Source organism: Malus sylvestris, chromosome 15 (assembly GCF_916048215.2).
Source record: "Malus sylvestris chromosome 15, drMalSylv7.2, whole genome shotgun sequence".
In the NCBI taxonomy this organism is placed as follows: Eukaryota; Viridiplantae; Streptophyta; class Magnoliopsida; order Rosales; family Rosaceae; genus Malus; species Malus sylvestris.
In genome coordinates, this window is record NC_062274.1 from 25851928 (window position 1) to 25867997 (window position 16070).

At 36.5% G+C, this 16070-nt stretch overlaps 2 protein-coding genes across 2 annotated transcripts; both read left to right on the top strand.

Moving 5' to 3' along the window:
* Window positions 1–2102: 2102 nt before the first annotated feature.
* LOC126604659 (beta-1,4-xylosyltransferase IRX14-like) lies at window positions 2103–7146 on the top strand. The gene is made up of 3 exons (XM_050271944.1): window positions 2103–3194; window positions 3448–4008; window positions 6492–7146. Exons 1-3 carry the CDS (start codon window positions 2461–2463, stop codon window positions 6727–6729), a joined length of 1533 nt encoding a protein of 510 aa, XP_050127901.1. The 5' UTR covers window positions 2103–2460; the 3' UTR covers window positions 6730–7146.
* A 5617-nt stretch (window positions 7147–12763) lies between these two features.
* LOC126601242 (cysteine proteinase COT44-like) lies at window positions 12764–15639 on the top strand. Its single transcript, XM_050267926.1, has 4 exons — window positions 12764–13279; window positions 14550–14785; window positions 14892–15032; window positions 15128–15639. Exons 1-4 carry the CDS (start codon window positions 12835–12837, stop codon window positions 15404–15406), a joined length of 1101 nt encoding a protein of 366 aa, XP_050123883.1. The 5' UTR covers window positions 12764–12834; the 3' UTR covers window positions 15407–15639.
* Window positions 15640–16070: the final 431 nt, after the last annotated feature.

Consider the following 16070-nt stretch of genomic DNA (forward strand, 5'->3'; position numbering starts at 1 on the left):
GTAAAATGGCTTTACGGCTTTTTAGCTGAGCAACATGGCACAATGCATGCATCTCTTCTAGTTTTTCGTTAAAGTAAATAGTACTGGAAACTTTTAATTAAAGTTCCATTTTTTCAAAGGTGTGTTATCCACGTAATATCATTCTTCCTTTAGTTGCTTTTTTCTTTGTAGCCAAACTTTCCCTTAATCGTTTTAAGGCTGAGAGAGATTGATCGCCCCAGTCTGAAGAAAACAAACTGATTCAGGTGCGGTAGCAATTTTAACCAGCCACCAAACTCATTCAAGACCATTGATATGTACTCTACCTATTGCGGCGGTGTTGATTTGGTCTCCCGTTAATTTCTTTGCCTTTGGTATTATATTAGAGTGGTTATATTCATATACTTATTTTTACTTCGTACATATTTTTTGTTAATTTTTATCTTTTAATATTCCTCAATTCATTTGATCTAAGACTAAGAGTGTGTGAAAGGTAAAAATGGATGTGTGAATAACACAGCCCATATATTAACTCAATTAATTGGTTTATGATACAAACCCAAGCTTTCACATTTCTAAATGTCGTAAAACGGTCTATTAGTACAGATGATTTGTTGCTTACACAATGAAGAACGTTTGTCTTTGTATATAAGTTTTGTGTTCAAATCTATCATTGTACAAAAAAACAAAACAAAGCCTTGTGCCAGAATAGTTTGGCTTGACATTTCTCAAGTTATGAACCGATCTGAAGCCATATCACATACAAATCGAAATTATTCACCTGAGAATTAGATTTGACACAAGCCAATGTTTTACGACTGACATTAGGGGTAATTAAGTATGTTTTTAAGAATTAGATTTGACACAAATCAATGTTTTTCGACACGACCTATGATCTAATCAATAATTTAAATTAGAGGTAATGTTATTATGTTTTTCTCCTCATATCTATTTAGTTAGAAGATTCAGCTTTTTGCTAGATTCATCCTAAATTTCACGCAGATTTCTTTTCCAAAGCAAAACGTGAAGTTGATGGAGAGTTTTGTGTTTCATTTGGTTGGTTTACTTTTAAAAGGTCCGGAGCGACTGGAACGGTAATATTGTAAACAGATGTCAATGCACTATTACAAAATATTGATTAAATATCGAGCTCATATCAACATTATTTACTAAAAAAATGAACGTCGTAAACATGACGTTAATATTTAGTTGTAATATCATGGTTCAATATTTGTTTGTGTTTTTGCTTGGTGGGTTGCGCTCTTCTCCTGTTTCTGGGCCTCTCTATTTCTCTGATCTTTATTTGGGCACTTTGGGCCATGCGTTTCTAGCCGAACAAAAGATTAATTAACTCGGTTTTAATTCGGATTTAGAGTCTAATTGGGTCCAGGTTCTATCAAATTGTTCTAATAAAAAACAGGATTCTATCATTTTGTGGGACCCACCCTAACCTGGTAAATGTAACAAAACCCCACCACTCCTTTTATGACTATTTTTGCTAATTAGGCATCCAAATAAAATTGTTATTGGCGCCAAAAAAGCACCCCAAAAAAAATCTGATTTCCCACAAAATGTTTTTCGAAACGGGTCAAAAATCAAGATTTAGTTTAGGGTTTAGGGGGCAAATTTCCATTAATTAACTTCCTAAACAAGAAATATATTTTGTTGAAATTGCAGGCCAAACCCCCTCCCCCCCCAACAAAACAAAAAAATCCAAACTTTTTAAGCCCCAAAAATTAATCGGGTTGGCCCGTCCCCGTCGCTCTCTCCTTGTTTAGGTCTCACTCCATCAACTATTAAGTTGACCTCCTACATAATCAAACGTCACTCTCCCACCGTCAACTACAATGCCTCATAATTAACTATTTATTTTATTACCATTTGATAGTACAGTCTAATGATATTCCTCATCAATTATAAGTGAGAGATTTTACTGGTGTTTGTTAAACCCGACTATTGCTTAATCTACTCCCACATCCCTTAGTAAAAATAATATTGGTTGTTCTATACAAAAAAAATAAATATATATATATATATATTAAATAAATAAACTATTAATTTAATTAATTTGGAAAATTAAAATCGAATATTGTTGCGTGCATTAAAACCAAAGCCTTCCCTGTCCGAAATCGCACAAAGCCCGTCTGCGCCTTTCTCTCTCCTCTGTTTGAAAGTGGACAAAGAAATGCTGAGAATAAAACTGAAAAACCAACCAATTCTAACAAGTTCGAATTTCATTCTTAAATTCGAAGAAATCTCTGATTAAAATTAACAAATCACATTTTAATTACGTCTTAATCATCCCCACCATCCCCAACCTCTCTCTCTCTCTCCTTTCTTTCTCTCTCTACAGAAGCTCAACTAACGTCAAAGGAACTCAAGGGATATAGTGCTCCAAAGACCAACACAACAAACGAACCCACCTCTCCAACTCTTGACCTCTGCTCTCTCTCTCTAGGATTTGTGTGTGAGAGAGAGATTATGAAGCTCTCTGCTTTGCACCAGAGCTACCTCACCCGGCGGAGCAACAGCTTCAGGGGATCGGCGCCTTTGGACTCCTCATCTGACGGCAAGTCGCCGCCGACGCTGTCCTGGCTCCTACTCCATGGCCTCTGCTGCCTCGTCAGCCTCGTCCTCGGCTTCCGCTTCTCTCGCCTCGTCTTCTTCTTCCTCTTCTCCACCTCCGCTTCCAATCTCTATCCGGCGCCGTTTCGGTCAGTTGCTGATCTCACCGTCAGAAATCTAGAGCTCCCCGCGAACCCGGTCCAGAATCTCGAGTTTAATCTCAACAGGAACGCCACCACCGCCAGCTCCAGCAGCCGGGTCATCGTCGGGCGGCATGGGATCCGAATCCGGCCGTGGCCGCACCCGAACCCGACCGAGACCATGAAGGCGCACCGCATAATTGAGACGGTTCAGAGGGAGCAGAGGAGGCAGTTCGGAGTCAGCAACCCCAAAACGGTCATCGCCGTCACGCCCACCTACGCTCGGACCTTCCAGGCGCTGCATTTGACTGGCGTTATGCACTCGCTGATGCTGGTGCCGTACGACGTCGTCTGGATCGTCATCGAGGCCGGCGGGGTCACCAAGGAGACGGCCTCGATTGTGTCCAAGTCGGGGCTCCGGATCATCCACAAGGGGTTTGATCAACGGATTCCTAATACTTGGGATGGCCGCCACCTGCTGGAGGCTCGGATGCGGCTTCGTGCTTTGAGGTGAATTCTCAGTTTTTAATGTTTTATATTCATTTGTTTACTTCTGTTAATCAGTTATTCTTCGAAAATTGCGGTTAAATTTCATGGAAGATGAAAAATGAAGCTTAACCAAATGATTGTGGATATTCTAATTACACTGATAATTCTGTAGTTATTATTATTTGTCAGAATTAAAGCAATTGAAGATGTGTTTAGTTTGTAAAATGTGGGTTGCATTTAGTTTACGAGTTTGACTTTGTGTGCAATGGAGCAGAATTGTGAGAGAGCAGAAGCTGGACGGGATAGTGATGTTTGCGGACGATAGTAATATGCACAGTATGGAGCTTTTTGATGAGTTGCAGAATGTGAAATGGTTTGGTGCTGTTTCGGTGGGAATACTTGCTCATTCAGAGAATACAGATGAATCGTCTGAGTCCACAGTTCAGAAAAAGGAAGAAGGGGAGAACCTGTCAATGCCAATTCAAGGTCCTGCTTGTAACTCTTCCAATAAGTTGATTGGTTGGCACACCTTTGACACCTTGCCCTATGAGGGAAAGAGCGCAAATTACATTGATGATCGAGCACCTGTACTACCCAATAAGCTGGAGTGGGCTGGGTTTGTATTGAATTCACGGTTGCTTTGGAGTGAAGCTGAAGATAAACCAGAGTGGGTTAATGATCTAGATGGTATTGGTGGGGCTGATGAGCTGATAGTGAGCCCTCTATTCTTGTTGAAGGACTTGTCTTTGGTTGAGCCACTTGGAAATTGTGGACGCCAAGTTTTGCTCTGGTGGCTCCGTGTTGAAGCTCGTTTTGATAGTAAATTTCCTCCCAGGTGAGTCTTTCATATTTTGCTTATTGTATTCAACACTATTCCTATTGATTCAACGCAGTTTGGTTGTTCATTTTTGACCTGTTGATGATCCACAAGCTAGGTGTGGGGGTGCTTCCTTATTTGCTTTTTTGTATCTTATGAACCCCAGTGGGTGATGTATATGTTATCATATACAACACCGGAAAACTACATGATAATTTTAGAAAATTTTTGTGGACTTAGGTAGACATTTGCCAGCCAATTTAGGATATTTCTCGTGTCTAACACTCAAGTCCTGTGCCTAGATGAACTTTTCCTTTACAACACATTCAGCATGATCTTTATAGTGTGTCTCATGACTGTTGGTGCTATGGTGCTGTGGAGTCTCTATATCCCAAATCCTGTGCCCATTTCCACCTAAAATATCCACAAATATTACAATTTTTCTTGATCCAATGTATTAATGGGAGACTTTATCATTTAGTCCTTTTCCTACTACCTGTAGCCAAAAAATGGCTAAGTGGTTATATGTACTAGTGTAAATGCCACTACATTATATTAGGACTTGACTAAAAATAACTTCTCCCCCTAGTCATTAGTCATATTGTATCTAGAAATCAATTCAAGTATTAGCGACACTTGCGATTTATCCCAACTGATCCAGTCTATTATAAGATTCAGATTCATGGCACATATGGCATATCCATTTGTGCTTAGTGTCTTATGTTGGTTGATATGAGAATTTAGAGCAGGATTTGATGAGCCAACGCATTACATTTGCATGCAAGTTCTCATCTCACAATCTGAAAAAGACATGCTAGTATTGGACTTGAATTGACCCAAGTTGAAATAAGATGTGACTTCTCAATAACCACGTGATAGAATTTCTATTGACAGGGAAAAAAATGATCAAATTTCGTGGATGAGATTTATATGATCCCTATTTAACACCTCTTTATGTAATTAACATATATACCTACTTGATTCCCTTTCTCATTATTTCCTGTTCCAGCCTTTATCTATCCTAGAGAAAGTAGGACCTTGTAGGCTCTATATATAAATTGGTAATATCATTTGTGTTTCTTTTTGGTAAAGAATGACCTTAATTAATATCACTGGGAATAAACATGTCTTTTTGTTGTAATACCATAAGTGTACCTGTAATTTTTTGTAATACCACAACTACTACCCTTTAGTATGTTTTTTCAGTATAGTAAAACAATTACTACGGTTGAAGGAAATTAATTTGCAAAATGATTTTGAAAATGTAAATTGTTTTGGAGAAACTAATTTTCTGATTAGTAAATTTTCTAGCATTTTAAACTATAATGTATGTAGATAACAAAAAGATGAAATAGTTATCATTTTATTCTTCTAGGTTTTGCGATAGTCTTATTATCAGTAGCAACTAGAAAAATATGGCATTTGAAATGTTTGTCGGTCAGTATGTGAGAAAAATTATTTTGTAGAAAGGCATTTTGGTACCCAAAGTTAGTAGACATTGCAATGGTAATCAGTCTTATTCTCATTCTAATTATAGAGAATTAATTAGCATTTTAATGGGAATATAATATTCCCGTTCCTTCCCATTTATTAATTAATCCTGATTCAATTAAGTGCTGTAGCATTTTGAAGGGGTGACCGAGATTTCAGAAATTTCTGGTTTATGTGCATAGCTGATGGCGGTTGTTGTTTCATACCAATTTATGTTGGATATGTGAAGTATAATGTATCACATATGTGCTGTATGTAATTGCTGTCTCACATCCTAACAGTTGAAAAATATATCCTTTTGTATCATAGATTCTATAATATGGAAGGTCCACTCAAGAGGGTTTTTGAGTGTTCAAAACATAATTGTTGTCCCGCATTTTTTATTTGGTGTCCATGCCTTTGTGAAGTCGCATTCTTTTTCATGTTATCACGATGTCCTCATATTTTATGATGCAGCTTAGAGTATTGTTTCCAGTCCCAAGTATATCAGTCCCATCTTTTCGTTTCTTAATAAAGCAGGTTGTGTAATTTATAAGTTCCCTTTTGTTTATTGCATCGTTATAAGTCTTTCCTCTCCTTTTTTTTCTCTTTGGGCTAAAGGGTATTCTAGGTTCACCCAGGAAGAAGTGATCTAAGTCCCCCGTTACGTGTGTGCGAAGACTTGATTCCATTAACTCCTCGTGAGGGCAATTCTGATTGGAAACTTGACCTGCCTTTATGAACTTGTACAAACCGCACGTAGTATTTTGTGTTTGTGTTTGTATGCTCCCATGGGACATTGTTTATCATTTCTTTGTGATCTGATAGTTAATAGTGAAATTTTACCTCACAAGAAATGAATAATATATTGGGTGTCCATGAGTCTATCTTATTATTTGTGTTGTGTGAGACATCAGCGATCGTATTTAGTGTATGGTTACATTTGATTCTCCATGCACTCAGCTTTTTATCACGTTAGCATGATTCCTCTGCTCTCTGTTTGATCATTAGTTTGAATTTTTCTTGTACAGATGGACTATCAACCCACCTTTGGAAATCACTGTACCATCAAAACGTACACCATGGCCTGATGCTCCACCTGAACTCCCATCTAATGAAAAAACAGAAACTGCAGTTGAAGAGCACACAGTGAAGCGTCCTATAAAAATCCGTGCACCCAGAACGAAGAGAAGTTCTCGAAGCAAGAGGAAGCACGAGACAAAAACGATTGACATGCAGGCTTCTGCAAGGCATACTGAACAGGACTGAAACACTTGCCATCAACGCTCAAAATATGTAGTGCTGTGTGAATTTGAGGCTTCAGTCTTCAGCATTGGGAAAAATTATATGAAGATGCATCGAAAACTTAGTTGAAGAGGCCGAGAAGTGTATGCTGTCAGCAGGCACGTACAGTGAGGTACCTTTATTACGGGGGCTAGTTGATTGTGCATTCGAGTTTGATTCTTACCTTAGTTTCACAAATTTTTTCTTTTATTTTTATTTTTATTTTTATTTTTATTTTTATTTTTTGGGATGTGGGTGCTTGATTTTCTGGCCTCATGCAAAATGTAGGTCGTCGTCGTGACCAATTGAGTCTGCTGCATCTTCTGCCTTGCAGGAAGTTGTATTTTATATGCTCCAAAATGTTACATATTCTTCTAAATAGAAATCATAGAGTTGTGTTCAGTTGGATTGCGTAGAAATGAAACGATACAAAATATAATAACAACTTCCCCATTCATTTCCCCAACACTGCCCTTTGTAATTTTAGTTGAAGCCATACCTGACCGAGCAATTGCCCTTACTGCCCATTATAAATTTGTGGAGAAAAAGTCAGGTTTCGGGCCGATGCAATTTGGAACCTGAAAAAATGACCTTCGCACACTCCGTTAATGCGCATGCATGCGGCATGCTCTTGTTTATTTATGACATTTAAATTGAATAAAAATAAATAAAAATAAATAAATTAAAAGATACGAGGAGCATCTTGTGGCTCCAGCGAGCCGATCATAAGATTCCAGAGTTTCCGCTGAATATATCGTTAACAGTAAACCCTGATGGAAGCTTGTGGGGTCGGGAATCTAGAAGAATGGCCCAAAGACGACAAGGTGAGCAAAACCGTCGGTTTGGGGTCCATTTTTTTGGATAAATAGGCTAATATTAAAGGAAAAGGTCGTGGATGAGGGCAGCTGAGGCGACACTGCCCCACACCTCTGGGGGGTGCCGCATGCCTTAGGGCCAATGAGGTCATTTACAAATTTACGTGAGAAAGTTAAAATGAGAGCAAATTTAGTGGAAAATTTACGTAGCATTCAATGTTGTAAATGTTTTAATTGTTAAGATGATTTTCTTTTAGTTGTTAAGTTGATTTTCTTTTAGTTGTTAGATTTGATTATTATTTTTTCAATCTTAGTAATTTATTTTTCATACCAATCAGTATTACAAACTATTAAAGAAGAAAAGAACTTGTTCACCTTTTGTACACATTTAGGTTAATTTGTTCAATTTAACGACTAAAAAAAAAGTAGTGTACAACAAGTGAAAAAGTAAGTGTACGAAATTTGTTCTCCAATTAATATTATTATTATGGGATGCCACACGACATTCCTAAAGTGTAGGTAAGTCCAAGCTGAGGTTAGGACGGTGAAACACAAATGCAAAAGCCCCCACCTTTATTCTGTCGGAGCGTAGTGTTATTTTATGTGGGCGCTGGGCCGCTGGCTCACTCACAAGAGGTGTTAGTCCGAGTGCGATCCATGTACAAGAGTTCTTATCCTCTGTGTTGCCTTGCCGCACAGAGGGAGCCTTCCTCGAGACTTCCTTCGTGAAAATGGACATGTTTTCACTTTTCATGATCACGATCGCTATCCACGTCTTGTGCGTTTCATTTTCTTTCACAAAGAATGTACTTACCTATTTTAAAGTACCAATAATAGTTTTCTATATTCATATTTATGTAAATACGGAACTTTGAACACAATATATGAAATTCGACTCGAGAATGTTCTCTCTTGTTTCATTAGATACAAGAGGTATTTGTCGGTTTGTCATCTGAACTTGTATAGAGCTGCTAATTCTTTCCTTCAGCAAGTGGCATTTTACCACAATGGTGAAAATGTGTTGAGTTATTGCATAACGACGTGAGTTCGAACCTCGTTGGTGGCTAATATAACAAAATTTATCGTTTGACAAAAAAATTAAAAAATTTCCCCTGAACTTTAACTTTAGCCGATTACCCTCTAAAATTTTATAAATAGCCAATTCCTCCAACGTTAGATTTTAAAATTTTCATCCATCTAATTTCCTATTCTTTTTTGGCTTCATACAGTTGTCATGTATTGTCTCCGTGATCAAAATGGATGGAAAATTAGATGAATTTTTTAAATCTAGCGTCAAGCAAAAAATTGGCTATTTGTGAAAGTATAGGGGTAATCGACTGAAATTAAAGTTCAAGAAAAAATTAGCTAATTATAAAAGTTCAGGAGAGATAATCAGCTAAATTAAAGTTTAGGGAAGAAAATGACAACTCTACACAAATTTAGGAGCAAATCGATAAATATGCCTAGATAGAATACAACCGTACTTGACATTTAGGGTATTGGTGAGTTAGATATGCATGTAGGAGTCGGCTCTTGGAAGGTTAAATCATTCTTATAGCTAGCTAGGGTTTTTCCCAAACTCCATAACCGGCGATATGGGCCAAATTAATGTATGGCTGCTGCTATATAGTTATTAGGGAGAGAGATTGGGTATGGGTGGAAGGTAGTTGATCCATTTGCTCTGTGTGACTGTGTCACATCGACTGTTACTTGGATATCGTATTTGTATTCGTATCGTATCATGTATTAATTAATAACGTGACCTAACAGTCCAAGTGAAAGACAATATAACCATGTAAGTTGACCCTTCACCTATGTCTGCATGCAATATGATTTTTTATTCCATTTTATCCCAGTTTACACTAGATAATGGAGAACATGCCATACATTATCTTCTTGTTCAAGTTCTCTTATCCTTGAAGATAATTTCTTTTTTATTATTTTGTAAAAATACTTTTTTTTTTCTAACTTTTTGTAAAAATACTTGAGTATGAAGAAGCTTGTTATAATTAATAGGATTCAAATATCTCAAACTAATTATTATTATTATTATTATTATTATTATTATTATTATTAAGAAGGGTTTGAGATCTAGAATACTAGCTGCCTTCATAATATTTTTTGCCTATCGGGACTTTCGAAAACTTTGGTATGCTCTAGTGTATGACATACACCAAATGAATGAATAGTTGGTTATTTATGCAACCAAAGATTCAACTATCAAGGATTTCATATTTGAAGCCGTTCAAATGATAGGTCAACCAAATAAAGTCGTCTCTCGGTTAAAAATTTACTTAATCAAAATTGTTAAGTAATTTAACGATTTTCACTTTGATTGAATTTTAGAATATAAAATATGACAATAAAACTGAACAAAATCTTGATCACAAAAGCACAATGAACTAAAAGGTAGCTTAGCACAATTTCCTTATGGTGACAAGAAGATAATCTAAACCTAGACACCAATATTTTGATATATAGTTGGAGTCTTGGAGACATAACAATGAATTGGATAATGAATCTATGGAACTTTAACGAAAAACTTCTGATATTGTTCATTTTAACGAAAAACTACATTTTTATACTCAAAAGTTAATTTTGGTACTATTCACTTTACTCTTTATTTTGTCTTTAGTGTTAAAACTCAAAATTTTCAAGTATTTTTCATTAGTTTTTCTATGAATCTAACCATGTCTGCAGTCGCATGCTCCTCATGTTGTTACTAAATTAAAAAGAAAGAACAAAGAAATTGAAATCAAAATATAGATTCATCAATATTCAAAAGTAGATGTTGTCATGCTCCTGCGTGAGCACATGAATCTTTATGTTTTGTTTGGTATTCTTCATCTACCAAAGCTGCTTTAACCCGTCTTCCAAAAAAAAAAAGCTGCTTTAACCCTCTCGCACAGTTCGAGCACTTTGACTGGTAGTTGGGGAGAAATTTTTTCTTATGATCGGAACACGGATAATACATCATATATTTCTATATAAATGATGAAAAATTGTATTTTTAAGTTATTAATTTTTTTAACATACATATTTTATTATTTGTATGAAGACACGTGATATACCAATTCGTGTTTCAATCACATTGAAAAATCTCTCGTAGTTCGGAGAGAGTGAGAGAGAGAGGAGGAAACCTTACCTCCCAAGTTAACCAGTAAAGGCATCAAACGTGGCACAAAACCATTTGCCGCAATTTGCAGGGAGAGAAAGCAGACCAGAGTCCATACCAGTTCCTTCAAGTTGGCAAATTCCAAGTTCCAATCCCACAATTATTGGTTGCAGCTTGCGTGCTACTGCTCCCTTTCTGGATTCTGCGTTCACAAACTGTCATCCACATGGTGGTGTATGAACAAGTTTTATCTCCAACCCTCAATGATCTCGCTTTCTACGAACTTACCCTTTTAATCCCTTGTTGGGTCTCTCTCTTCTTTATTTTCTGAATTATTTAGCGCTCGCATGAGCATTTTTCTCTCTACGTGCACCATCCCTCCACGATATATATTTAAAAAAAAAAAAAAACAGGTGTACTCCTCTTTTAAGAAAATTAGTAAATGAACAGCGTTTCTTTTTTTTTTAAAATATTTTAACTTTAGATTTTCTTTCTTCTTCTCATTAGTTATTTAACGGCAATTTTTTTTCACGAATTATCAAATTAACATTCAAACTCAAAATCTTGTCATCTTGATTTTTGCAATAGGGTTGCCACCAAATGATGTTAGTGTTTTGTATTTGAATTAGGTTTTGAATTTATAAATTAAAAACTAAAAATCAATGATGAATTGATTTAGCTAATGAACGAAGAGAGAAGATGGAGTACGGCTTCTCTTGGATTCGATTACTCAGCAAGATAACCGTTGCAAACCCACTCACGCCTGAAACATGACTCAACTTGTGCGCACATCATGTGTATAGCCAAATTAAGACACACATATGCTGTAATAGTTGTCATACATCTAGCCTATGAGCTAGTTCTAATCTTAGTTGTTCATTACAAACAAAAACATAAGAGCAAGGTTGTAAAAGTCGTTAGGCGCTAGTCGGGCGGTAGGCTGGGGCCTAGCGCCTAGGCGGACTAGGCGGATTTAAGTAAATCTATCATATTTCGTGTAAATAAGTGTCTGCTTATACTTGAAATATATATAATTTCATCATAAACTACAAAATAGAATGCATATATATCATGAAGTATTGAAACATAATGAAAACATGTGAAATAAGGATATAATGTGTATTCATTTAAGTATACAACAAGTCTCTTATAATTTATTGGAAAAAAAACAAAGTGCAAAATGAAAGTTATCTATTTTATGTCTAAGTGAGTTGCAACCTAGGCCGGTCTAGGCGGGTGCTTAGACGGTCTAGGCGGGTGCCTCAGCAGATCTATGCGCCCTTTCTTAATTTTCAAACGCCTAGGCATTAATCGGGGCGGTAGGCTGGGGCCTAACGCCTAGGCGGGGCCTAGGCGGTGCGAGGCGGAGATTTTTAGAACAGTGCATAAGAGCAAACAAACTCATAAATTCAACATTTAAATAAAGTGTAATCTGCTCAAATGCTTATTCTTTTGTACAATTCTAGGGTTTTGCATATTAGAAGGTATTCGTCTCTTAATCTACAACTCTCTAATTTATTTTCTTTTGACTTTTAATCTTGGCATTGTTTATGTATTTAGTTGTGCTCTCTAGATTGCAAAAGTTTTCTCCCTTCAGTTGTAAATAATAAATAAATTTATGTATTTAAACATAATATCATTATAAATAAATAAGTGTGGCTCATACTAATATTCATATTATAACAAAAGTAAATTATAGTACTGGTCTCTTAATTTTAACTTAATTGGAGTAATGATTCCTCAACTAAAATTTAATTACCATTGAGTCCTCAACTTTAATCAAATTGAAAAAATAGTTCATCAACTTTAATCTAATTGTAGCAATGATCTTTATAACATAACTTATTTTGACAAAATTCTGACGAAATTAACGAAAATAACCGTAACTACATATTTTGATGAGTTGATGAACCAATAATAATAAATTTTTAATTGAAAAACCATTACATAATTTGATTAAAGTTAAAAAATCATTTATGCAATTTACTCTTGTACACATCTCTATCTCCCAGTACAACTTCCACAAGAAAACTTATGGACATCGATACCTTGGTATATTAAACTCCTTTATTTTTTCTTTATAAACCCATAGCGTCTCCACCCTTTTTCCACACACCTCCCCTTTAGAGAAAACACAGACACCATTCTCCCCCAAAAACCATGGCATCAACCATGTCTCTCGCCGTATTCACCATCCTCTTCCTCTCCTTCACCCTCTCATACTCCTCCCCGATCGTCGACTCTCGGAGCGAGGCCGACGTCAAAGCCATATACCAAGAGTGGCTCGTGAAGCACCAAAAGACGTACAACGGCATCGGGGAGGAGGAGAGGAGGTTCGAGATCTTCAAGGACAACATGAAGTTCATCGACGAGCATAATGCACAGGACCGTCCGTACAAGGTCGGTCTGAACGCTTTTGCTGACCTGACCAACCAAGAGTACCGTGCCAAGTTTTTGGGCACCAGGAGTGACCCTAAGCGCAGGGTCATGAAAGCCAAGAAGCCGAGCCTGAGGTACGCTTTTCGCGCAGGTGAAACGCTGCCGGAATCTGTGGATTGGAGAGTCAAGGGTGCCGTGAATCCCATAAAAAATCAAGGAAGTTGCGGTGAGTAATTATTTTTTTTCAGTACTCACTTTTTGTCAAGTTTTTCTTTTTGTTGGATGAAGGAACTTAATTCATCGGTTTACAAGTTCTTTCTGCAAAGATGGTCCCCTAACATGTTGATTGATAATTCTATCAGTCTGATTAATTGTGTCTTTATGTTCAAATTGATTCTTGATGTGTGTATCAAAATTCATGTTCAAATTGGTTATCGGTGTGACCCAAATTAAACTCGTCACTCAGTCCTCTGCACAATTCAATTAAACAGATTTATCATATTAAAGTCAGATTCTTTGTATTTAGAACTAAACTTTTGATAAATTTAATTAATCGTGTCATGTTTACATTGATAAGTCTAATTATTTCATGTCATGTTGCTGATCAAATGTGCGGATTGATTTTTAATGTGACTCAAATAAGTCAAATCCATAACAAACAAAAACCTCAACTACTAGTTTTGTTATTTTATATGAATTTAATCTCAGTAGTTTGTGTAGCCTTTCTTCTCGAAGGGACAAGGCATCTCCATCTCCATGGGTATGAGAAAAGGCCTCATGATATTTAGTAATTTTTTTTTAATCTTTTATTTTTGTAAAGAAGAAAGGAAAAAAAGAGTGCTTTTGTCGGTGGGAAAAGGTGAAGTCTTTGAATGGTGGGAAGCCCTGCTCTGCACTCCACCACTGTTGAATTTTAGTGATGCACGAAAGGGACCTTGGTTCCTCTCCATATCCTCTTTACTAAGATTTTAGAAATTCGTAAATTGTGTTCTTTCATGCGATCAGAAATTATTTAAAATTAAATATAAATAATATTTTGATAAAAATTGTGAACACGATTTATAAATCTTGAGATTTTCATAAAAAGAATCCAAAGAGAAGGTGGCAGATGGTTGCTACTTGCCAGTAGTTTGGACTTCCAGTTGCAAGTTGGGATTCCTTACCCTCACCTCAATATAAAATAGCAACATCACTTTTCTTTTTAAAAAAAATGTCTTTTTAAAATATTTTTAATAATTATAAATACTTTATAAATGATATATTAACAACTCTTGTGATGGGTGATACATAATGTTATGTGAAAATATTTATACATAATATTGTGTTATTGGTATTGAATGTTATAAAATTAGTGTGATGTGAAAGTCCTTTTCGTATTATTGCGTAATGCGACTTGATGTTGATGAAATACCAAAATGTTTCTCCAAGCTCACTCAAAACCCAAACATGGCTACAAAGTTTTTGCTCACAAAAACCTTTGAAATTCTTGCGTGCAGGAAGTTGCTGGGCTTTCTCGACAGTGGCCGCGGTGGAGGGCATAAACCAAATAGTCACAGGAGAGTTGGTGTCTCTCTCAGAGCAAGAGCTCGTAGACTGCGACAGATCCTACAACGCCGGCTGCAATGGCGGTCTCATGGATTACGCGTTCGAGTTCATCATCCAAAACGGCGGTATGGACACTGAATCGGACTACCCTTACAAAGCATATGACCAAAAATGCAACGTTGCACTGGTGAGTCGTCAATTTTCAAATGCCAATTCCCTAATTATACTCTTTTAACGTAGGGTTGCCATTTATTTTTCCTAACATCTTTCTTTGTTGCACTATAATTTTGCAGGAGAACAATAAGGTTGTTAGCATTGACGGGTACGAAGATGTTCCGTCCTATGACGAGAACGCTTTGAAGAAAGCCGTTGCACACCAACCCGTTAGCGTTGCCATTGAAGCCGGCGGTAGGGCCCTACAACTCTACGAGTCGGTAAGCAAACTTCATATATGTCACTACCTCACATAACTGTCTGATAACATAACATGTTCGAGAACTTATTTTGTTTTGGTAATTTTTTTTTTCAGGGTGTTTTCACCGGTGAGTGCGGGTCAGCATTGGACCATGGTGTCGTTGCTGTTGGGTATGGCACCGAGAACGGCACGGACTATTGGTTGGTGAGGAACTCGTGGGGCACCAACTGGGGAGAGAGTGGATATTTTAAGATGGAGAGAAATGTTGCAAGCACTTACACAGGCAAGTGTGGAATTGCAATGGAGGCTTCTTACCCAACAAAGAAGGACCAAAAGTACCCATCAAGCTCTTTCTTTGCTGAGGAAGACATCAAGATGGTCACAAGTGCATGAAATTGAAATGATGGGGGCCTTTTGGTCAATTGCGGTACAATATGCCCAATGTGTTCCATTTTGTGGTCTAATTTTACAAAAAGGATGAGGAGGGTATTGGTATTATTGATTTGGGATAAAATTATTGTTTGTAAATAGATTTTAATTATGTTGAAATTGCACCTAGCAAAACTGATAAATTGGTGCAATCCCATTCCTATTTCAATCAAAAGTTTTACTTTTATTTATATGTACATTACTTGGGTTACTGTTTTTTTCTTTCGTTATAGGAATAACATTTTTATTTTCTACCAAATCAAACGTATACGTTTTGAAAACTTTAATGGTAAATCAAAATAGACAAACAACATGACTGCAAAAACAAAAAACTCTTGGAAAATAAAAAGCTAAATGCGAATAAAAACCGAAAAAAAATCCGTCACCGGGATCTACTAACCTGTGTTATTTACAAGAGTAACTTGAGAATCACTTGATTAATCAAAATGTCATGTAATTAATGGGATAATTTGGGATATTAGGTCAATTTAGAGTTCCTTAATTACTTACTTTCATATCCAATTTGGATTGCAAGGTGTATATGGCTTTTGGGGCTTGTTAGACAGAATATTGCTCATGGATTCAAATCTTTAGTGTAGAAATTAAGGCCTATTGGGCACTAATCCAC